The following is a 25,356-nucleotide window of genomic DNA, read 5'->3' on the forward strand; positions in this document are numbered from 1 at the left end:
CTGCATTTATGTTTAGAAAAGTGACTGCTGGAATGACACTTGCTTATTCTATTTACTCTTCATGTGTTTTATTTTAATCCACTTGCTGTATTGATTAGAAAAAACTATTTCCATTATCCATGCAAATGTGTCAGCACTAAAAGAATGAGAGATGTTTAGATTCTTACTTATCTCTAAAAAACATCATCTGTCATTTTCAATGGAAGATGCTGTGAAAGAGTAGCACAATGTTCAGATCCTGGTGTATGTTTGTGGCATTGCTAAATAGAAAAGGACAGACCAAATCCTCATCACAGGGAAGAGTGTGAGAGACCACCAGTGCAGCATTGCTCTCTTTTTATGTGTGGTAAACAAACAGGTTTGAAGTTGATAGGTAAATTAAGAGTGACTGAAAGCATATGGAGATCTGTGATTAAGTTTTATAGAATCTTAAAGACCATATTCACAAAAGCTGGTTTTAATCCATCAAGGTTCTTCTCCTGAAAGCCCCTTGTAGAAATAAGGAGGGAAAAGTTGCTCTCGGCCAGTGTACAGAATGGTCAGGCTAGTCTGCTGTCCTGGCTTCTCCACAGAGGAACCTTTCTCCAGGGAGAATCCATAAAGTATTTTAAAATCTAAAAATAGTCTTCATGAACATCCCAATTGTGCAACCTCAAAACACTGCTTTATATCTCTCATCTCTAATGATCACTGATCTGACTTTAACCATCTTTTAATGCCTACAGGTCCAAAAGGCACACAGACTTAGTTTTCTGTTGTAGGGTTTGGCTTTTTTCCAGGTCCCCTGAAAATTCCAAGGAGAATAGTATCATCAACACACATTTGTGATTGATTTTTCTTTTCTGTTTTAGGCCCTTCAAATCATCACAGCCAGTCAACACTGAGACCACCTCTCCCTCCTCCTCACAACCATTCACTGTCCCATCATCATTCTTCCGCCAACTCCCTCAACAGGAACTCGCTCACAAATCGCCGGAACCAGATCCACGCTCCCCCTCCTGCGCCCAACGACCTGGCCACCACTCCCGAGTCCGTGCAGCTCCAGGACAGCTGGGTGCTCAACAGCAACGTCCCACTCGAAACCAGGTGGGTCTAGTGGAGGGACACCCTGGGGAGATGCCATTGCATGGTTCTCTGAAGTGCACAGAGAGAACTGTTTGGCTCATTAGGAGATGGGCTTTAGTTCACCTTGTGTCAGTAATGGATTTGGCTGACACAGCATTGGGAGTTAGTGGCGTTAGAATGTCCACCAGTGTCTCATTTGCTTTGTATTAGAAGGTAGACAGGTGAACATCTCCCTGTTTATGTATCCTGTTTTAAAGCCTTTTGCTATGATTCATCTGCGCCAGCCCTGTCTGCATAGCTCATGGTATTAGTACAGGATATTTTACTCACAGGCTTAGGGATAACTCACTTACAATTCATATTGAATATGTTGTGGGAAAATTAGACATTTTGCCTTTCATAAAGCAACAAATAGAGGCTCGTTTGAAATTATGCATTTTGGGAGACCTTGAGAAACAATCCCAGATTCAAAACTGACAGTGCTATAATTTTAATGTATATTTCATCCAGCATGCAAGCTCATTTTAATCTCTTCTGTATGTGTTAACAGCTTGATGCCCCTGGGGCAAACAGCTGCATATAAATGAAAAGGTGCAGCACTTAGGCATGCCAGATAAATAAATAAATAAACCCCTGACATGTTGCTGTTCTAAATATTCTGGTTTGTTGTCGTTTGGGGTGTGGAATGTCAAACATATTTAACTTGCACTTAAAATAGCGGAGCTGGCAGAGCTGATCTCTTAGAATTTAAAATTAGCCACTGTGGTGCAGAAGAAAAGTGGCTCGACTAGTAGGGTGTTCTTGCTTGCCCAGATAGCTGTAAACAGCATACAGGTGGAGGAGCAGGAGTGCTTGTGACACCCTGGTTCCAGCTGCTGGATTGCCAAAGTTTCTGAAATGTTACATTTGGTTTATGTCCTTTTGGGAGTGTAATGCCACTCTGCTGCATTACACCTGGAGCAGCTAAGAATGGTCACCATGCAGTCTCAGCCCAATCCGTCTTAGAGTCTGAATAATGAGTGACTTCAGGTTTGGAGCTCTGGGAGGAGTTGGTATAGATGGATTGAGACTTGTAACACCTAGACCATTGTTATTGTGCTGTTAATCAGTGGTTGTAGCACCACAGGGAAGAAATGTGACTGAAAAGAGCAGGGAATCTGTGCTTGGTCTGTGCTCCTGTGCTGTTCAGGAGCACTCGCAAGGGGTTTCATTCACACTGCCCTACTTTGCTAAAATGGTAGCAGGGGTGCAGTGAACAAATGGGGGGAGCTGAAAGGGAAATGCAGTGAGTTCCTTATTTAGTGAAGGTTTGGAGTTAACTTTGACACACCTTCTCCCCCCTCCCCACCCCCTCAGCTCTTAATTGCAGCTTCTGTGGGAATATCTGCCACTATTTAGAACTTGGCATCTGAATTTGGTGGTTATTGCTCCTATTCAGCCAGGGTGAGTTGTTGCTGTGTGGTTCATTGCCTAGGACTGTAATGTACTTTTAACTCTAGTGTAGAGTGAACCCCCTATGGATCCTTTTCTATCTGTTTTCATATGACATTGTTCTTGTACCAGAAATATGTCATTTCTGATAGCTTAAGATGCTCCTTATATGGAGGGAATTCCTTGAGATATTCACAAAAGGATTTTTTGTCTTAATACTGTCATCCCTGAGAAACATAGGTGGGCATTTTATCTGGCTGTTTTTCTTTTACCGTCTGATTTTTTATGCCTATTCCCTGTCAGTGGAGATTATTCATTTCACTGTGGGGGAGGGTTTTTCTGGGGTGTTTGGGTTTTTTTGCTGTTGTTGTATGTTGGTTCTTTTTTGGGTTGGTTGGTTTGTTTGTTTGTTTTGTGGTTTTTTTTCTCATGAAAGCTCTGGGAATGTGTGTGTATTTGTTGATGACAAAAGGTTACCTTGTGAATACTGTGATTTTTGGGGAGTTGCAGGATACCCAGCAGTTATTCGGAGCTTTTCCGTAGAGAAGTTTGTCATAGGTAAGCATTAAGATATTAGAAAACATCCTGGCAGGACTGCTGTGTTCTAAGACTATTCCAGAGTTGCTTCAGGATCGATTTTTTCTTCTTTTCTCAAATTACACACCTGACAGGACTTGATGACAAGTTTCATCACAAGAATATTAACTCAGAAGATGATGCTAGGGTTTTCTCTTCTGTTTCACAGTGATGTTTGCTGACATTGATGCCTGCAGAATCGTTGGAGATGTTCAGAATCAGCTTATAATTCTTTCACTTTAAAACTGGTGTCTCATCTACTTTCATACCATTAGCCACAACAACAAAACTCCACCTTTTTTGGTAATTGTTTTGTTCACCTTTTACTTCATGGCTTTAGCTTGTTGTGAAACACTGACCTGTCTTATCCTCGAGGTCCTTTCCAACCTAAGTGATACTGTGATACTGTGACTCTTCATAGTGCACTACTCTAATTTGTTTTTTCCCCCCTTCTGCCAGTTTATTAATCTCAGTAGTGCGGTGCGTAGGAGGCAGAGCCAGCACTGATGGCACCTGCTTTATCAGGAAAGTGTTTCACAACTTTTTGTTTTCAACCTTTTAGTTACCATTAGTAAATTCTGCTCTCAATTGGAGATCATGTGCAAGTGGTCACAGTAGTGAGTATGAAAGAAGCAGCGGTATCCAAGCTGGCTGATGGGGGATGCTTTATGGCAGCACTAGAAAACTCAGATTACATTTTGGATCCCAGATCTAACACTGCTGAAATCACAGAATAATACCACCTGTGTCTGTGTGTTGATTTTGGTTCTTTGTGTTTTGGTTGGTGTTCTTTTTTTCTGGTAAGACTGTTTTTCCTTCTTTTCTTTGTTATCAGGCAGTTTGGGCTACATTCAGACTGTTTGGAAAAAGGATGCACTTGGAAAATGTGCTTCTCCACTTCCTGATTTAATACTTTTATTTTTGGTGTAAAGTAAACTTCTACTGCTTGCATACGTTTTTGTGTACCTTCTTTAGGCAACTACACCCCATGTACCCTGTGTGCTTCTGTGGTTTTTACATAATTACGCTGAGCTGTATTGCAGTAGCTTGTTGCTTTTAGAGGAGTGAGGAGATTGCAAAATGTAGAGTTGCTAATTATGGTGTTTTGGTTTTGGGTTTTTTTAATCACAGAATCGTAGAGTGGTTTGGGTTGGAAAGGAACTTTAGAGATCACCTAGTTGGAGCGCTGCTGCCGTGGGCTGGGACTTTTTTCCCTAGATTGGGTTGCTCAAAGCCCTGACCAGCTTGACCTTGAACACTTCCAGTGACATGTGTTTGATGTTAGTGGGCTTGTTTCTGGGTCAAGGCAAACAAGTATGGACTGATTCTTCCCTGGACTGCCCCTGCTTTATGGCTGTGACACACCCCCCAGGCTGGCAATGTGATTGTTCTGTTTTCTTTGAAATAAGGGTCTGTAATAGAAGGCTTGAAATCTCTTTAACTAAGGATGCAATAATGCATTGCCCTAGCATTTTTATGGTGCTATTTTTATGGTTCATTTCTGCAGTACTTAGCTGCTTTACCTTTAGGCTCGGAGCTGCTGTTTAATGCTCTTTAACTTTTATTGTCCTCTTGCAGCCTGTTTCAAACCATCTCCTCCTCCTCCTTTCCAAAGTGCTGGTTTCTACGTTTTCCAGTTAAGAAGTGTTCCTTTATTGCTTCCTTAATCATTGCTTTCGAAGAGGATGAATGATGAAAATACTGCCTTTGAACATCCCAGTGTGGGTCTCATTACTTCGAAACAGCTAGAGAGGCAGTGCTCTGCTTTAAAGTTTGAAATGCTTTTAAAGCACAGGGTGAAAAGTATGGCTTTGCAAGGAAAGTCTGCATCACTCTTTGCACTGTCAGAGTCCTCAATGGTGTGAGAACCTCACACAGGGCCATCTGCAGGAGCTGGTCAAAGATTGAATGACTCATAAGTGAGGATAAGAGAACAACTTTCATGGATGGATGGATGACTTAGATTGCCCAATGGACTATGCCTATTTTGGTACTTTATCTTGACATTAATTTACTTGGTACCATTACAATTAATAATATTTAATTCAGGAGGAAAAACCCCACAAAATTGAATAGAAATTAGTCTTATTCTTTAGTCTCATAATTTAAAATATTTTCAGTCCAAGTCTTTAGTTATAGCACAATTTTGTCTGTATGGCTATTATTTCATTGGGTTTGTTCACAAGGAAGAGTGTAAAATGCTGATGTTGCTCCCAGATTTCAGGAGAAAGGATGATGGTCACTCTGCTGATGATTACAAAATCAATTTTTTAAGGTCTTGTGGGCTGTAATATAAAAGCAGTAGTCCAAATTTGTGGCCATTTAACTAAAGTTTGACAAGACAGAGGGTAATGGGTTTAAAGTAAAAGAGGGAAGATTTAGACTAGATATAAGAAAAATTTTTTTTACACTGAGGGTGAGAGTGGTGGGTAGAAGCCTCCTCCCTGGAAACACTCAGGGTCAGGTTGGTAGGGGCTCAGAGTAGGCTGCTCTACTTGAAGATGTCCCTGCTGACCACAGTGGGGTTGGACTGCATGACCTTTAACAGTCCCTTCTAACCTAAGTCATTCTGTGGTTCTGTGAAAGTTCAGTTTAAATCTTGAACAATCTGAAAATTAGCCTGAAAAGAAATCCCCATGTTGCTCTTCAAAATTTCTGCCTGTTCCTGGGGTCAGAGCTGTATTTCTTTCTTGGCCAGTCACTCTGGGTGAGCCAGATAAAGGGCTGGAACAAAAGTGGGAGATAAATGGATGGAGTAACAGTGTGAATGATATTCTGGCCTACACCAATGAGGGCATGAGCTCAAAATCCTGGGTGACCATAGCAGGGAAACATCTGTGCTCAGCATTTGTGTAGCTGCAGCCTTCCAGGCAGTGAGTGACTGGCTATGAAGAGTAGGATTTTGTGCTGAGGAGGTTGGTTTGTTGATTATGGGTTTAAATGTATGTATTTTTTTAAAGAAAGCAGTTAAATATCTGCAATATTGTTGATAACTGTGTTTGGATGCTCTATCATGGCAGGTGTCAGGATGAGCTGTAAAACTTATGAAATTAATATGTAAACTGGAAGTTTCTGCCTTGGTAGAAGTTCCAAGTTAAGCCACTCCCCACAATTATCTACCTGTTTTCAGTGAAGTCTCAGTATTTTGATATCCATATACACAGTATCATAGAATGGTTTGGGTTAGAAGGGACCTCCAAAGGTCATCTAGTCCAACCCCCCCAGCAGTCATCAGGGACATCCTCCACTAGATCAGGGTGCTCAGAGCCTTCTTGAGCCTGACCTTGAATATCTCCAAGGATGGAGCCTCAGCTGCTTCCCTGGGCAACCTGTTACAGTGTTCCACCACCCTCACAGTAAAAGATTTCTTCCTAATATCAAATCTAAACCTCCTCTTCTCTCATTTCAAACCATTGGCCCTCATCCTATTACTCCAGGCCTTTGGAAAGTCCCTCTGCAGCCTTCTTGTATCCCCCTTCAGACACTTGAAGGCTGCTATCAGGTCTCCCCAGAGCCTTCTCTTCTTGAGGCTGAACGACCTCAGTTCTCTCAGTCTGTCCTCGTAGCAGAGGTGTTCCAGCCCCCTGATCATTTTTACGACCCTTCTCTGGACCCTCTCCATCAGGTCCATGATGCAAAATGTTCCAGAACAGAATACTGAAATTTCCTTTCCTTTTGCTGTTGTAAATTTCTAGGATATATTCCACATAATAAACAGCTGCTTGGAACAGTGAATGAACTCCTCACTCCAATTTTGCTTTGTTTTATGAGGCTTTCTTCTGTGCTGTAAATTGTACACTTCAGCACATTAGTCCTCTGAGTTTGCGGGCTGGGGCAAGAACCAATTCCTCCATTCTCTTGTTCATGCATTTGAAAGTTACAGGAAGGTTGGATGGACTTCCCAAATAAATCAGATCTGCCTGGACTGATTCTGGATGTATCTGAAAGTCAAAAGCATTAAAAGAGTTGAATAAAGCACAGTCAAAACCATCTCCAAGGACTGCATGCAAATTTAGGCTGTGTACTTGGTTGGAGGAGTTCCAAAATCATGGTAGAATGATCATTTTTTTGCAGGCTACTGCAGTATTATTTTCATAACAAATGCAGACTGTGACCAGAGAGTAAAAAGGGTGAAGGAAAGCAGGTTATGTAATGATGAATCAGAAAATCAGTCCAGATGTAGTCCCACTCACACATAAGCTCAGAAATTTGCTTTCAATTATGTGTTTTCATGATCTCACTGGTTTGTATTTTAAGTTTTGGGTTGGGCAGTGAGTACAGCAAGAGGCAGGAACTTTTAGGGTACCTCAGATTGCACCTTAAGTGATGTGAGTTAGGTTTCTGGTTTTACAAGTTTAGATGTAGACCAACAACAAAATTATTTTAGTGACTGGAGTTTATTATTCTAATCTGTTACTTATAGACTTGAAATAGCACTGTTATTATTCTTTGTTGAGTCGTTGAATTAAGAGATAGTGAAGAGCTTCCATGCATGCTGTTTAAAATAGGCGTGTTTTGAAATGATGTTCATTAATTGATGTAGTAAGCTAAAAATGAGTGGACCTATTGAAATGCAAAATACCACTGTCATTATCATCAACAGAATTACTGAAATAACAAATGTAGGCATTATTGGATTTCACTATGCAGTATATTACTCAGAACTTTCTAGCAGAAGAGACACTTTTTTCCACTTCAGAAGGGAAAGGTCCTGTAGTTTGAGCTGATTCAGAGCTTCCTAAATCTTCCTATATCTGCATTATTGATCCTGCTCCCACTTAATGGAAGTACATAAGCAAAGTAACTGATTTTGTGTGTGTGTGTTTGTAGCTAATCATGTTACTCTCTACTAGGTGTTGAGCAGCTTCATTGCTGCATTCCTGGATAATAAACAGTAGTGCAAGACAGACATGCATGCATTTCAAGGGTGAAGCACTTCTTTACTGGCTAACTGGGATGTAAGCTGGCAGGCAAAGGCATTGTAGTCAACACCCATTACAGGCTAGCCAGAATCAATTTTGGCCACACAAACACCAGTCAGGAAGGCAAGAGCTCCCTGGAGCTCCCCAGCAATGCTCAGCTGTCATGTGCCACCAGCTCCATCAACACCAGCCATTCAACTCAGTGCATCCTTGCTAGCCTTCCTGAATTTTGCCTGTTCAGGTTTTATGCCTTTTTATGTTCGTGGTCTCTCTCTTGAAATTCTTGAGCTGCCAATGATCCTGTCTCAGTAGTCCTTCCTCTCTCCATAATTTTCACCTTTCCTTTCTGCATTGTCTCAGTTCTTTGTCATGACTTGGCAGGTTTGTGAGGAGCCTGAGGCCAGGTTATGGCATGGGGAAAGTACCAGAGCCAGGCCTGGTGTGCAGCAGCAAGAGCCCCAGGAGAGTATTCCTGGGAAGAGAGAAGGGTATCAAAGTTTACTCCATCTTCTAGATGAAAAGCAGATCTGGTACAGAGCTAATGCTGCAGCTGTGGCATGTTACAGATGTTTTGCCTTTTCTTAGCTACTCTCTTTTCAGTTGCAGCTTTGTGGACACTCCCTGTTTGTTTTTGCTTAATAATATGACAGATCACGGTGCCCCAACACTGGCACCTGCCTTTTTGTACAACATCCTACCTCCCTGCCAGGCAGCTTTCAATTACTGTGTTTTGGTGTGTCCAGCTGTGCCTTTGTTAAGAGTGGGAAGAGGGTAGTGATGAGCTAGTCTGGTACTTAAGGCAACATCAGTGACACTCTGCTTAGTATTCTGCATTTTTTCAGAAGACTTTGCCTGGGGATGTGAAGAACCCAGCTTCTACAGAGTCATGAAGCTTTCAGGAGCTGGAAAGGTAGTTTTAGAGCTGTGCTGGAAGCTGTGTGGCTGCTGCCAGGTTCAGGATTATGTTACAGTGGGTAGAAGTGTCCCATTGCTATTGATATGTTCATTCTGAATTATGGTTTCTGTGCCTAATAGCATCCTTTGTTCCTGCACCATGCACAGTTAGTTACAAATTGATTATCTGCAGTATGCCGAAAAGCACTTGACTAGTGTGTTGTCAAGAAGGCTGTTCCCTGTTTGCACCAGAAATTTGGGTGCATTTGGGTGCACATAAACACCCTTGGGTAAAAAGGCTGGTTCATTTGCCTAAGTGCATTAGAAATAGCTTTCCTCTGAAAAACCTGTCTTACTCAGCATAGTCAGCAGATCCTATGCAACCGAGCCAAGTTCTTGTCATTACATAATTTTAAACCTTTATTGCTACCCTTAGTGCATTTGAGGAATACCCAAGTCCCTGTGTCCTAGATGCTAAAAAGGGTAGAAACTTCTGTACTCAGAGAGCCTGAAAGATGTGTAAACCTGGCTGATAACCCCCTGTTTCTTTGCAAGAACTTGAGAACAAGAACGTGCAATTGAATCCTCCTTGGGGAAAGCCTGAGAGATCCCTACACAGGTAACAAAGGCATGCACCAGTCTAACAACTGGAGTTCATTTTAGTATAAAAGACATGAGAACAGCTTGTAGTTTTCTTCAGTCTTGGATTCTTTCTGTGTGGCAGTTAGAAAATTGCTATAAAACTTCTCTGGCTGAATTTGGCAACCACTTTGAGGCATCCACTGACATAAAGTGACTCATGGCTGGTTTTTTGGAGGACTTCAACTACAGATTTTTTTTTTTAAGGTTTTTTTTTTCCTCCAGTAAAAGCCAGATTGTTGCAGTCTATATTTCATTGGGATTTTTTCCTGCTAAGAATAAATGTCTGATAAAATTGAGAGCAGCCCTGCAGAAAAGGACTCGGGGGTGCTGGTGGATGAGAAGCTGGACATGAGCAGAGTGTGTGCACTTGCAGCCTAGAAGGCCAGTGGCATCCTGGGCTGCATTAAAAGAAGTGTGGCCTGCAGGTTGAAAGAGATGATTCTGTCCGCCTTACTCTGCTCTTACAAGACGTCACCTACAGTAGTATGTTGAGCTCTGGAGCACTCAGCACAGGAAGGACATGGACCTGATGGAGCAGGTCTAGAGGAGGGCACTGAAAATGATCAGGAGGCTGGAACACCTCTGCTATGAGGGCAGGCTGAGAAAACTGGGGTTGTTCAGCCTCAAGAAGAGAAAGCTCTGGGAAGACCTAATAGCAGCCTTGCAGTATCTGAAGGGGGCTACAAGAGTGCTGCAGAGAGACTATTTCCAAAGGCCTGGAGTGATAGGATGAGGGCCAATGGTTTGAAATGAGAGAAGAGGATAATTAAATTGGATGTTAGGAACAGGTTCTTTACCATGAGGGAGGTGGAACACTGTAGCAGGTTGCCCAGGGACATAGCTGAGGCTCCATCCCTAGAGATACTCAAGGTCAGACTTGAGAAGGCTCTGAGCAACCTGATCTAGTGGAGGATGTCCCTGATGACTGCTGAGGGGAAGGACTAGATGACCTTTGGAGGTCCCTTCCAATCCAAACCATTTTATGATTATAGACAGATGTGATTTTACCACAGCTTGAACATATTTTTAATGTTTTGGAATCAGTAAATTAAGCCGTTAGTTGTTAATTGTTATTAAACACCTTTGAAAAACAAAATTAAAAAAAAAAAAAGACAATTTGAGCATTTCAGTTCTCTGTATTTCTTTTTTCATACAGAATAAGCATAGGATAATATGAGGAGGCAAAGAAGCAATTTGTGTTAGAAAGTATCATGTTCTTCCTTTCCATTACACTTTTTCATCACAAAACCCAGTATTTTTTTTTTCTCACCTGATTTGTTCAATGAGCTGCTACAACAATCTGGCCAGAAAGGAGGGGGTAGAAGGAAATTGTTCTCTCAAAGACTATGAAGTTAATACAGTGTCTGTCAGGCCACAATTCCCTGAGCACCAGAGGTCCTTTTGACCTGCGGGAAAATAAATGTTATAGAGAGCTCTGAATAAATGAATAAAGCAAAATATAGCTTTTCCCATTTACCATTAGACCACAGAAGTGTGCACAAATGTCTCTTTTCTCAAGTTTCATAGACATCACCTTTCTTCTGGTATTGGAGATGAGGTCCCTATCTGTGATCCAGCACATCGGCAGCACAACATGGCTTAAAACAAAGGGAGGGGCGTTGTAAAGCTCCAAAAGCTACAGAGCACTGAGCGAGCTCCAGGATTGACTTGCTGTCTGTGAGCAGCATTCAGGCTCCTTCCATGGGCACTTACATTATTAGATCTTTGTATGCTGGCAGTCATATTTCATAGTGTTCTTATATGGGAATGTCTTCATGATGCACAGGAATTAAGGAGACTGGGCTAGGACTCAGCAAATGTGCCCTTGTGTTTTCCAAACATGTTTAGCCCACATCTAAATCAGATTATTAATGCTAGTTGGAAGGTAGAAAATGTGGTTTTCTTAATAGTCTGTGATAAGTGAACAGATAAGACAGAAAGTATACAGGGTTTTTTTTTTAAGTTTTTATATGGGTTGTATTTGAAATTAAGTGAAAGGGTACAAATAAGATCATTTCTTTTCATAAACTGTCTTGGTACAATCCCTCCTAGTCGTACCGCTGTGAGACTGTAATTAATGTTGATAAATGCTCATGTTCTCTCTGTGCAGCTTGGGCCCACAGACAATTGGTTGTACTAGAGCATGTCAAATCCCACATATAGATATAGTTATAGATCATTGAGTTTAGGGATAGAGTTGAGACAAGTCAATTTATTTCCATTAGTAGCTGAATCTAGACTTAAAACTCCGGGGGTCCAAGTATTCCGTCCATTATGTTCTCAGTCTTTGTGATGTGCTTTGCTGTAACTCAAGGTATTTCTGCTAATCCAGGCTCCAGCTTCTGAATGCAGTGCCTGTTTTCCAAAACGGCTTGGTGGAGATTTAATATATCTTCAGCAAAATGTTTTTTTTAAACATTTGAAGGCAGAATTTCTGTACTTAAAGATAAGGTGGTATCTTTTAATCATTACCACCTTGCCACAAATCCTTCTATGGAGACAATAAACTTTCAGCATACATGGGATAAACCTTCAGCACACATGGGTAAGAATCACGGGGGTGACAAAATTAAGTTTGCCCAATGATATTTTTTCTTTCTTTCCTTTTTTTGTTATTCCTCTGAGACTGGCACCATTCTATGTATCCATTTCAGTCAGCCTTTTTGCTTCTAGTTCTGATCAGCTTTAACAATTATTACAGATCCATTTTACATTGGTAAGTAGTTTGGTCTTGTTTATGTACCTCAAAGCAGATCACAGTGGACCTATTTTTCTTCTACATTTTTTGTCTTCTCACATGAAACAGTATGTGATCGATATGTTCTGTTAAAACATATCTAAATATTCATTAATTCAATTTTAATGGGAGAAGAATTTCATTGCATATCTGAGTTTACTTTAACAAGGCTCTATATTAAAATTTCTGTTGGTACTGCAGCTGCCTTCTTAGCTAGAGAGGACATCAAGTTCCTGGGTTTAAAAACCTTGACTTTTCAGGTAAAGACATTTCCTAGACTGCAGTTTGTAGTTTGATTCTGTGAGCTCTGCTTTTGGGCAGGAAGAAGGGAAGAACTATAAGAACTGTCTGCTGTATGCCCTTCGGGCCAAACCTGAAAGGACCACTCATGCCAGGAGGATTTCGGAGGAGATTAGTATACTGGACTGAGGCAGATGCAGAGTCAGCCTGAATGAGAGAGATAGGCCTTCCTACATGCTTTTGTCTTACCAGATCTCTCTCTTTCTTCCTTCTGTCCTTCCGTCCTTCCTTTCTCATGCTCTAAGTCACTTCAATCCCTAGTGCCTGTCACAGTATTGTATTCCTCAAACCCACAAGCATGCAGAAAGTACTAAAGCTGCTCCTGCAAACAAGCATTAATTAGGTTTTAACCAGACAAAAGGAACAGAAGTGTTAATAGTTCTACACTAACACAACCAGCATGATAACATCATCTTTTCCAACAGCTTAATTCCAAGTATTGCAAAGTAAAGAAAGATGTAAAATGAAATGTTCATAAAATCAGGCTTTCATTATGTTGTGCTTTCTTGTCACTGGAAGGTGTGGTTTTTAATTTAAGGAGCTAGGTAATTTGAGGAAGAAACCCTTTTAGCAGTTGCCTTTACTATATTTTCTTATAGTGTGCAGAAAAGAAGCAGTTCTAACATCTGATGAGCCACAATCATAATGAAAAAAAGAAGGACTACTTGAAAAAATTACAGAATGTAACTGGTTAGCATACTCCCTTTGTATTATATTTCCTCTTTTGTTTACTACATTTTAAAAATCCACCCCAAAACACAGAATTAATCTGAGATAGGCTCTCAAAGCTACTTCTGATTATGTGCTTGTCACAGATTCACAGAGTATTACAGTTTGGAAGGGACCTCCAGAGACATCCAGTGTCATCTAGGGCAGGTCACACAGGAACACATTCAGGTGGGTTTTGAAAGTCTCCAGAGAAGGAGACTCCACAGCCTCTCTGGGCAGCCTGTTCCAGGGCTCCATCACCCTTGCCATAAGGGAGGTGTCTGTTTTTGTTGAGATGGAACCTTCTTTGTACTAGCTTGTACCCATTGTTCCTTGTCCTGTCACTGAACACCACCAAAAAGAGACTGGCACCTTCATCTTGACACCTGCCCCTCAGATATTTGTAGACATTAAAAAGATCTTCCCTCTCAGCCTTCTCTTAAGACTAAACAGCTCCAGGTCTCTCAGTCTTTCCTCATAGAAGAATTTCCTCGTGTCCCTAAAGCACAAAGGAAAAGTTACAACAGTCAATGCTAACTGAAATATTTTCTGAAAGAAACTCAGTTTCAATTTCTGTTGTAAGTGATGTACAAGGTCATTTGGGGTTTCAAAAAAACCCTGACAAGGGCACCATCAAACTAATTGATTTTTCATGTTCGTTAAAAGAGTTCATTAATTACTGCATTTAAAAAGACCATGTTTTCAGAAACCGTCTTGAAATATGAATGCTTAATCAAAAAACTGGAAGCCTATCCAGCCTACCTTTTACTGTCTTTTACCAGCAGGCAAATTCTGTGCCATTTATTATGCTCTGGGTTTCATTTCAAAACAAATGCTGCTTTAATGCTCCTTAAAATCACTTCAGTTCATCGGTATAATAAGTATATAGTAAACTCTCTGCTCGGAAGTATGCACATGCATGATGATGGCTTGGGAATGGTACTTGAACACATTTCAGTTCCAAACTTCCAAATCATTGTTGTAATAAACAGTGACTGAAATAGATTTTTAAAGTTCTAACAGGTGGTTTCAGAGTGGCATGCTGGATTGTGATCTGAATACAAATGTTCAACATTGTTGCATTTGAAGTAAGACTTGGGTTATTTTAAGACGTGGGTTTGATTTTTTTATATATATATATAATTTTTTTTAAGATTCTGGAATGTTTTCATTCTCATCAGATGCAAGAAGAACTTGTTTTTCAGAGCTGTGAATGGATAGGGTATGGAGCAAATCTTCAAACTTCTTTTGTCTCAAAAGAAGTGATCTTTTTCAAGACCACTGCCTTCATTCTTTGTTTCTCTTTTTTATCATCTACTGGGAATGTGCTTTTAGTCAGTTCTTCCCCCCCCTCATGTGAGAAGTTAATCTAGAGAGGCCAGTCTCTAGTTTATTTTCTCCATTTCTTATCTGGAAAGTGTTGGCAGCATTTACAGAGGTTTTGTTGGGTAATATATTTTGTCCCTTATTTTCTTCTTTAAAAATGTATGGGAGTTGAAGTCCTCTTTTCTTCTGCCAAGTCATATGCTTTTGGCGATTATCTTACTTGTCTTAGTTGTCCAGACCAAACCTGTGTACCATTAAGATAATAAAATGGCTAATTCTAATCCTGGCAAGTTTGGGTTTTTTTTCTTGCAGGACTATGGGTTTTGCTCAATGTGTTCTTAATTACTTTTGCTGGCAGCTTTTACCAGGATGGTTAATGAGACTCATAATTTGGTTTTGTCTTAGAATATTTATTGAGTAGTGGAATTCATAGGGAAATAATGTACGTCTGTGATCTTGGGATGTTTTCTCATGAGTTGTGTTCTGTCATCCTAACAAAAGTTGCAGTGATTTTGTAGCAAAATGAGTAGCTTTGTCCTAATTAAAGTCACCCAAAAGGAGCTGATAGTGATGTCAATTCTTCACGTGAGCTTTGTTTGTTATGAGACTGCTCACACTTCCTCCAGGTGCAGTCTCAACTGGTACTCAAAAGACACTTCATTAGTCATTGTGGTGTTTTGGTCTGGTATCTGGTCAAGTTGCATCTAATCACAGAAAGGATTAAGCAGATGTGCTGACACAGTGTTTTAGTGACAGTTACTAAGGTCTTACAGGGAAAAAAAAAAAATACAGGATTTTTCATCTCCCTATTTCTTCATACAAAATCCTTTTTCATATTCAGTTGAATTTAATACATTATGGCAGCTGGAATGGAATAGGAATAAGAGATATCCTTTCTTAACTACAGGACTTGCCATTTTCAATTATGTTCCATTTTATGTTTTTCAGGCATTTCTTGTTTAAGACATCTTCTGGAACTACTCCGTTGTTCAGTAGTTCTTCCCCTGGTTACCCGTTGACCTCAGGAACAGTTTATACTCCACCTCCCAGACTGTTACCTAGAAATACATTCTCCAGGAATGCATTCAAGCTGAAAAAACCCTCCAAGTATTGTAGCTGGAAATGCGCTGCTTTATCTGCAATTGCTGCTGCAGTCCTGCTTGCCATCCTGCTAGCATATTTCATAGGTAAGGCTGTGTTTTCTCTTGTCAAATCACATGGCTATGTTAGCAAATGACAATTCAGTCTGTTTCACAAATTTGTGTTCTTAACAAGCAGAGAAAATAATTGTTTTTTCTATCCTGATTAATGAGAACAAAACACAATGTTCAAATCCTAATCACTGCCATGCAAGAGCAGTGTAAGGAAGAAATCAGTTCAGGATTCTCGGTGTACAGTGTTTATTTCAGATGATGGATATGCATCTCTCCTAGACAGTGATGTAACGGGTTCTCGATGGACTACCTTATGTTTAAGAAATTTGGAAAAAAATTATGGTAGGTGTTGAATCTTGTATTGCTTTAGATAAAAAACCACAAAACCAATTTGATAAGACTCAGTCTGTATTTGCATCTACCAGTGCCCCTCATTCCTGATGGTGTTCGTCTACATAGTTAGATCCTTTTTCTATAGTCCACACATAACTGTAGTATTTTGTAAGTGAATACATAGAAATGAAACTACCCAGTGATGGGATGAGGGGCAAGGGACATAAACTCAATCACAGGAAGTTCCATCTTAACATGAGAAAAAACTTCTTCACTGTGAGGGTGAGAGAGTACTGGAGCAGGCTGGCTGGAGAAGTGCTGGTGGATTCTCCTTCTCTAGAGATCTTCAGAACCCACCTAGACATGTTGCTATGTGACCTGCTCTAGGTGCTCCTGCTTTTCAGGGAGTTTGGACTCAATCTCTGGAGGTCCATTCCAACCCATAGAATTCTACGATTGTATGAAACTACATATTGTGCTCATTTCCTGTGATGAATATATTATCAGTGAGCACACCATGTGCAAATGCTTTCTGCTAATATTAATATCTTTTGATATAATTAACGTTCTTCTATTATTTTGTCTTTTTAATTCATATCTGATATTTTCTCCTCATTGTCTATTGATTTGTTGGGGTATTCTGTTCTAAGGGTCTACATCAACTAGCTGTGCACTTTTACAGTGCTTTTAACAATATACTGATGACAATGATATGCTGCACAAATTCTCAATGAGTAAACAGCAAAATTATTGTAGCTTGTCAATGTTTTCAGTTAATACTTTCCAGACTATTCTGTGTGGGTTTACATTCATCTCTGAAACTATTCTCATATATAGTGCTTAAAAGACAGATACAGATATACCGAATTTCCTCCCTATTATGCCCATTATTTTTGAGGGGGTGCCATATAATCTGACTCAACAGCATAGACATTATCTAAGGAAACCCCATTTTTCATACTAATGAGCTTCCATATGTAATTAATACATACAATAATAAGAGAGAGCTGACTGGCTACTGCTGCTGTCTCTTTAGGCCAGGCCTATGTCCCAGCATACTCAATTCTACAGAGCTACCCATCTTTCTATATTTCTGCAGAAAACCTCAAAAGAATAACAGGCTTAGTTTGATATATAAATAAAAAGATTGGAAAGCACATGGTTTATTGAACTTGACATTTATACAGCAGCTCTCTGTTTGAGTGATTATGCACATGGGAAGTGAAGTCGAATATTTTAATCATGTGCATAACTTTGAAGTGATGGATTATCAAATGTATTTTTCCTTGGTATTTAGGTTATTGTAATCTGAAGCAAAGCATTTCAAACATGGTTATTGCTTTATATACTTTCAAACACTGTCTCAGACGAGAGAATGTAAGGTTATGCATTGACTCTTAATAATAGATGAATAATCTATCATTTTGGGTAATGACGTAAGTGATCTGTTTTGACAGAAGTTTTTGAGGTCATCTTTCCTGGCTAAAGAATGAGTGCAGTAGGGTTGTCTAGTGAACACAGGAAAGCAGGTTTTAGAGAGTGTTTGAGAGGCTTCATGCCATACCCAGTAAACTATAATGAATTGTAGCTGTTCTAAAAACCAGAAAATAGCTGAAGTTAATCCTGTAAGTAAATTTGATAGATCCACTGTGATCATAATTTAAAATAATGGTGAGAGGGAAAAGAAAATTAAGCAAAAGAAGTTGCATTGCTCTAGGTGCACACAAACAACAGAAAAGTAAAAATTTGCTGTAGTTAGACTGTTGGTTAGTTTGACACCCTCTCGGTGAAGTTCATTATGATTCATTCTGTGTGATTAAGAGCAAGCACAAGACCAGATTGCTTAGCCTTGCTGCCATCCAATAGCATGACTTAAGGTACTCGGTACTTAAGGTGCTAAATCATCTCTTTACTTAAAAAACCCCAACCTTAAGGACAAAACCTTGTTCTGCAGTTCTCTGGAGGATTACCTTCTCCTCAGTATGTGCAGAACTTGAGTCCTTAGAGAACTGAACATCCCTTTTCCTGAGAAAAGAGCAGCAATGTGACATACCATCTGTCCAGCTCTTTTGGAGCTCCTAACATACTAATCCCTGAACTGCTGTGAACACAAAATAACTGTCTCATTTTATCAGTATGAAAAATGTTTTTTCTGTTTTCAAAACAAGTGACCAGAATAGTATTCAGATCAGACCAAAACCCCACTTCTGTCCTAATCAATTGAGAAAGTGGGAAAGGAAGAGCTGTTAATCTACCAGGAGAGCTGGTAGTCTTGAGATGAGGAAATATGTTGAGTTCTCCAAGAAATGCAGGAGGAAGGGCAGTATTCTGCATTGCAGTAACTCCTCTTGATGCACCTTGCTATCAGAACTTCAAGCTTTGAAGTTGCTGATAATGTTTTTCTGCCATACATGTCCACAAAGACAATTTCTTGCTCTCTGCCGTAGCAGAGGTTATATCACTGGGGTTACATTAGCTAAAAGTTATAGTTACGGAAAATGTCATCAAAATGTGCAGCAGATGGTTCTGCTGCTGAGGTTTGTCAATACAGTTAGGCTGTGTGAAGATGATCATATCAATGCTAATCAAGACCATTGCAGGACTAAATGAAAAAGGCAGAGCTGGCAAATATGAGGTAAATGATATTGAAAGAATACTTTGAAGTCTTCATATTCTTCAGGATTTCTAAATTAATTGTCCTATAAAAGAAGAAATCAGGGAATTGATATAGATAGATAGATCATTGAAAAGATGCTGCCTACATGTTTAAATTTGGGACTTCCAGAGGATTGCCAAAGATCATAGGTGGCATGAAAAAAATTCTAATGAGGAGTGGTTCAGAGCAATAAGCAAAAAAACCAACAACAACAAACAAGCAAAAAAAGAAAACACACACACAAAAAACCCACACCAAAAAAATGCAACCACAATTATAAAGGATCAAATACTAAAATAATTATTTAGACATTCCTATTGCCATTCTGGTAACGCACAACTAAAAATGCAAAGAATGAAATGGCAATATGTTTAGAGCTTAAAAAATAAATTCATAGTGCATCATAATAACCTTTGGAACTTTTTACAACACTACATAATTGATATCAAATAAAGATACTACTGAGATTTGCTCCGGCCAGCACTTTCAAAGCTGGCACATCATGGTATTGAATATCAGCAGCAGATTCAACTCAACAGAAAGAAAATTCGTGGCTTCTTTTCTCTTTGAAGACACAGATAGGCCAATGATTAAAATCATAAAATGCCATTTTGATAGACTCTATAAGGCAGTAATTGCCATCATTATCTGATGTTTCCTAAATCTTCCTCTGAAACATCCTGACTGCCTGGGACAAAATCCCTGCAAATCTGCATGGCACGGGTCTATTGTGATACAGGATGTCTTTGTGCAAAATATGTTTGGGTTCATAGATACAGAGCTTGCCATCTTCGACATACTGTCCTGTACATGAATTTCTGCAGAAACGCACTTCAGATTCATCAAGTTGCAAATAAATCAAGCAGCTCTTGGGGAAGGGGGGGGCTGAGTATTAAAGGAATAGACAGAAGCAAAAAAAATCAGATTGTTTACACACACACACACAAAAAAAGTTTTAGGCTGTTTCTATGGGTGAGTGGTTGCTCTTGGGGAAGGGGGGGGCTGAGTATTGAAGGAATAGGCAGAAGCAAAAAAATATCAGACTGTTTCCACACACACACAAAAAAAAGTTATAGGATGTTTCTATGGGTGAGTGGTTTACTGTTTTAATAGCACAGAATAGGAAAAATTCGCTTAACTTTTTCCTTACATGGTATAAAAATTGTCCTGTTTAAAGCCAGGTTTATCACTTCTCCCTGTCTCTTCTGTAGTCAGATGTAAATTAAATGCAGAGTGGAAGCTGGTCATGTTGTACAATGTTTTGGTGAATTCCAGCATGAAATAAGTAAGTAAAGTTGTCCTACAACTGAGACATTTCACAAAGCCCAGCAGTTACTCCTATTATCCTGGGGTGACATATGAAGAATGTGGAACCTGCCATTCACATTAGGACATCCTGAAGACATTGGCCTGGTGGTAAAAACCCAGTTACAAGAACGTAATTTATACAGTGTCAAAAGGAAAGCGTATACCACACATATTGTCTTTGTCAAAGTGTTCACTTCAGAGGTTAAGGGAGTGATGAAAGCATTTGTCACGTTAAATTAGTTTTCAGCTCTTCAGATTCATGCCAAACTTGGAGGGAAAATTTAAAAGAAAAAAAAAAACATAAAGAAAGTAGGAGAGGAAAAAGAGAGTCACCTTGTGTTTTTCACAAAGTTGTTGCTGCCAAACATAAATACCAGATTTTTGTAAGCCCCTACACTGCTCTGGTTTCTGCCAATCTAACTTTGAGCATCAAAGAACATCTGACCATCAACATGTCAGTACATTAAAATGTGGTAATTTAAAGTAACTGCACTTTCCTTTGCTGGGGGAGGAAACAAACCAACAAAAACTTTCCTGGGGAAATTCAAAGCCTTTCCCACATGCTACTGTTAGGTCTGGTGTCTTATAAAACTAGCCGTCATCAAAGCCCTGTCTGTAGCAGCAGTCTTGGGGTCATGTATTTACTGACTGGATCCTTCTATTCTATCTGATGTCATTGCCAACAATTGGAAGGAGGGGAGAGAAAAGGTCTTGCACCCCAGACTCTTTCACCAACTGTCCCAAGGCCTTGAAGTTTTTCTTCTGAAGTTTCTGTCTGAAAGATCAGTAGTGGAGAATAGTCTGACGACCATAACAGGTTGGGGAGTTTCCTGGTGACATCCCTGATTCGAGCTCCAGGAAGGCTACAAACTTCCCTATGATGAGAGTCAACTTGGCATATTGAGCCCTCTGTTCCCTTTAGAAGTGAGTCTCCGCAACTACAACTCTTCCTTGTGCAGAGATCATTCTATGGCTGGCAAGCCTATCTGAGCATGGTAAGACCTCTGCTGTAGGTTGATTGTTGTCCATACCCCCATCAGACTGGCTGCCTTCCCGCAGGACCTCAGATCTATTGCTCAGATGCACCTAAGGAGGTGAGGTGGGCAGGGAGGGCCATGAAGTTCCCTCTCCTCACCCCTTTCATTTGGACTTCTGTTTTGCACCTGACAGGGGTGGAATACAGGGGCCCATTGATCCTGGGTGCTCTCTGGCAGGTGCTCCCATTTCTGTTGTAGGGAGGGCAGAGCCTGACTCCACCCTTTGACATTCCCTTATAGTCCTCAGCCTTTCAACCTCCGCTTGCAGCTCAGCCACTAGGCTGAGTAGATCATTTCCCTGCTCGCTGCCAACACAGTCTCTGCAGTCCACCATTGCGAGTGCAAGGCTTTGGCATTTCCTGCATCCAGGGGCCTGGAGACCTACCTGTTTACCTGGTACCACTGTCTGGGTCACCGCATTTCCTTTGATAACAGCTTTCACTTGAGCTGTAACCATCGCTGTTCTGCCCATGTGCCTGACCCTACAAACTGTTGCAGCATACCGGGAAGAATCCCCATGGCCCCTTCTGTCAAACCTTGTTCCTGAGGTGTTATTTGGGCTTAAAATACGAGGTTTAAGAAAATACAGAAGGTGCTGAATTGCCAAAGGGTCTGGCAGCTAATTAAGCAAAGGGAACCATCTTTTTTATAATTCCCTGTATGAACCTGAAAAATAGCGATGCGCAGAATAAACTTTGCTAAATTTCTTGCTATTAGAAAGCATTGGAGTAAGTATTTAATGATAAAAGACATATAGGCAGATAAATGGTTTATTTTCTCATCCCTCTTGTATTCAAAAAGTATTAATTTGTTTCTGTGACAGACAACATTTAAGGGGTTTCTGAAAAGAATTAGACTTGGAAGTAGGTGTCTCATTCTGTACCAGATAGGTGTGCATCCCACAGTTTGCATTAAAAGGTATTCTGCAAGTGTTGATATCAACTTGAATTATTTTCTTCCCACAAATGAGTCAAGTATTTGCTAATGTATGTGCTTGTGTAGAGTTTCTTGTTCATTCATATTTGTATTTCTTCCACCCAAGTCCAGTTATCTTTTTGACCCTGATTCCACAGCTGAGGATTCATCAGGTTTGCTCAAGTGCTATCTTACATATCAATTGATTATTCTTTTTTCTTTCTCAGCTGTTTTTTGACAAATGTCAGCCTATGTTTCATTTGATTTCTTATGCTGCATTTGTTGGTTTTTTCACTTGTAGAGTCAAAACACTCCTGACTTTGTCTTGTCCAGACTTCACTGAAATTAAGCATGCTAGACATTTTGGATACTAAGACTGAAAAATGAGAAAGTCATCCAAAGATGGAGCCTCTGAGAGGCAGAGGTCGTCTGGCTGCCAATCACTGCTATCAGATTCAATAGAAATCAATGTAAACCAAGGGAGCTCTGCATCTTGCAAGATTAGCTGATGACAGAAGGTTCTGTTCTTAAATTTGCATTGAAAATAGATGTCAGTTAAGGGGCAATAATTAAATTTTAGAATATGCCTGTCATATTCTAAATGTCACACATTCAGTGATTGTTATTGACTGATATCAGTCAGTCTGAGAGACAAAAGAGTAGTAGTGCTGTAAGCTTGTCTGATGCTACCTATGAGAAGAGAGGTTTTGAGCTTTTCAGGGAAAAGCATCTGGCCCCATTCCATATTAAAAATAAGCAGGGAATCATGGAGCTTGGCTATAGGAACTTTACATATGACTTTCCATCTTAAAAAGGCCTCTATTCCACAGTCCAAAGGCGAGAGAGATTCAGTAGGTGAAGGAGATTGTTTTCCTAGAGACAAAATGCTCCAGCTGCTGTCTCTGTCTAATGCCACAAGGATTTTTATGTGAAATTATTTGGGCATAGTTTACCTGTGCTTTTCTTGAGTCAAAAATAAAAGCTTGATCTACAGCTTTGTTCCAAGAAAAGCCAACATAGCTATTGTTTTGCCTAGCAGAGATCTCAGAGATAATGGAAATAGCTACCTTTCAGTGTGAAGGGGCATTCTTATCAGCCTGTTCAATTCTCTTTGTCTTTGTTGAGGATTTTCATACAGTAAACCTTAGCACTTGAAACTAGAGTGAGACTAATGTTTCCATAACTCACAAAGTGCCATCACATGCTTAGCACTTGAAATTGAAAACCATTTGTGCTTAGCTACCGAGTGGAACGGGCGCACTCTGAAACCATGGCAAGGAACAGGGAGACTAAAAGGATGTTTTCTTTTGTGTGTTACTGGGATTGTGATTTGGGGACATGTTTTTGTTTGGCTTTTAATGTGTATTGCGCAGGACTGTCTAGGACGGGGATGAGAGAACATTTTTCACAGATGCTGGTAGTGCTGCCCAGAAGCTGTTAGAACGTGCTGCTGTAAACTTAAGTAACTGCCTAGCAGATGCCAACTGTATTAGCTGATGCTGCACTGCTCAAAACTTGGTGTGGTAGAAGTTAGTAGCACAAAAATGAACAATGTGATGTAATGGGATAGCAACAGCTGACCTAGACATTTTAATAAGATAGCGTTTTGAACTAGCAGGTTTTAGTAGTATTTCTACAGTACAAGTTTGCTCCTTTTTGTAATCAAAGCTGCAAGAATGTGCTTACTCGGAGGTAGTTGCTTGTTTTCTTTGGTCTGTTTTTCTGTTGCGAAGTGCATGCTGTGCTTTGTATGCACTGTTGTTGCCCTACCATGCACAAACTAGACAATATCCTGGATTTCGTGGTGGCAATGTAACAGACCGTGTTCTTTCTTTCATCAGTGAAAATACTGAGTATTAGGATATTTCTTTTTTGGTTGGTTGTTTTGTTGTGGTGGTGGTTTTATTCAGTTTGGTTGTTTTGTTTTTTGGTGTTTTGGGGTTTTTTTGGGGGGGTGGGTGGGTATGGGGTTTGGTCAGGGTTTTGGTTTTTTTTATTTTTAGTATTCTAGGATTTAATCACAGGTACCAATTCTTGCCAGGGCAAAGTGATATCAGGGATAAGTAGATGCAAAACAAGTATTGCAGAGTCGGGGAAAAATGATGAAGCATCTTCAAGGTACTTCAGTAAGCCATGCTTTTTAACCTGGCCAAATGTACTTCCCCGTTTTTTCAGGGGAAGGGTCAGGATAAGGGATTTAATATAATGCCAAGTCAGAGGCACCTGTCAAATAAACCTGTGGTCATTCTCTCTGAAAAGTCAATGCTCAATACCAGTGTAAAATGTCTCATTTCTCCCTGAGGAAGCATTGCTCTCTTAGCAGCTGTTTATATTGAGATCACCAGTTGATCTTTTATGGTTTAGTTTTTATTGATTATTTGTTGCTGTGCTTTTCTGTTATAACTCATGTTGTTCTGCACTTAGTGTACTTACAGATTTAATTCATTTAAGTGTAGAGGTCCATGTTTGCTTTTAGGAATAGAACAGTAAGGTAACAGATTTAATGACGTGGTGTAGTTTTATTTGTGTGGCTTGCATAGCTCTTACAACTCTCTTATGAAAGCCATGAAAAATAAACACAAAAAATACTGACATGTACTAAATAGACAAGAGAGTACTCAAGGAATATTCAAGGAACTTGCAGCAAGGCAAAATATAGAAATAGAATTTAACTTTAAGTTGCGAAAATAATAAGACAAGGTAACAGACTATGGAAATTATGGAGCAAAAAGAGTTGAACAGTGGGAAAAGCAATGACACATTGCTATGAAATGACAGAAAATTTTACTCACCAGATAATGTGGTGAAATTAGCTCTTTTCAGTACTATAAAAACCTGTTGAAGAAAAAGTGTTCTGGTTTGTTTCAGCTTTTGCTTATTCAGGGTTTAATTCTGTGTAGTCTTGCAGCATCATACTTGGAGCTACCTTCTTACCTCACTACTCAGATACAGAAAGAAGCACCAGCCATCTTATGTTCTATACGTTCATAATGAAGTCATTGGCTTGCCATGGTCATTGAGTTTGATTACCTCACACGTTATGGTGAGCCTAGTTATTAGTTCTTTGTATGATTGCCTCATAATCTGGAAAAATAGCATCTTCTATCACAACCTGTCTCATTTTTCACTTCAGATTTAGGTTTATCAAGGTTATGGAATAATTCAGATTGGAAGGGGCCTGTGGAAGTCTCTGCTGCAATCCTTCCACTCAAACCTGCGTCATTGCTCAAGTCCAGTCTAGCCTTTGAGATCTCCAAGGACAGATAGTACACCACCTTCCAGGGCAACCTGTTTTGCTGCTTGACTGTCCTCACAGGGGGAAAAGTATTTCCTTATATCCAGCTTGGACCTT

The 25,356-nt window shown here is 39.9% G+C and overlaps 1 protein-coding gene across 16 annotated transcripts in view; it reads left to right on the forward strand.

The window, feature by feature from the left end:
* TENM2 (teneurin transmembrane protein 2) overlaps window positions 1-25,356 on the forward strand; it is a 686,412-nt gene that overhangs the window by 499,976 nt on the left and 161,080 nt on the right. For all 16 annotated transcript variants that reach the window (XM_068158288.1, XM_068158315.1, XM_068158323.1 and 13 more), the window contains 2 exons: window positions 852-1,086; window positions 15,550-15,788. In XM_068158288.1, the coding sequence (XP_068014389.1) occupies window positions 852-1,086; window positions 15,550-15,788 (474 nt within the window). The remainder of the gene's footprint in view (window positions 1-851; window positions 1,087-15,549; window positions 15,789-25,356) is intronic.

The sequence above is a fragment of the Melanerpes formicivorus genome, unplaced genomic scaffold (assembly GCF_026170545.1).
Source record: "Melanerpes formicivorus ecotype bairdi unplaced genomic scaffold, bMelFor1.0.p_v2 SCAF_2, whole genome shotgun sequence".
NCBI classification, from domain to species: Eukaryota; Metazoa; Chordata; class Aves; order Piciformes; family Picidae; genus Melanerpes; species Melanerpes formicivorus.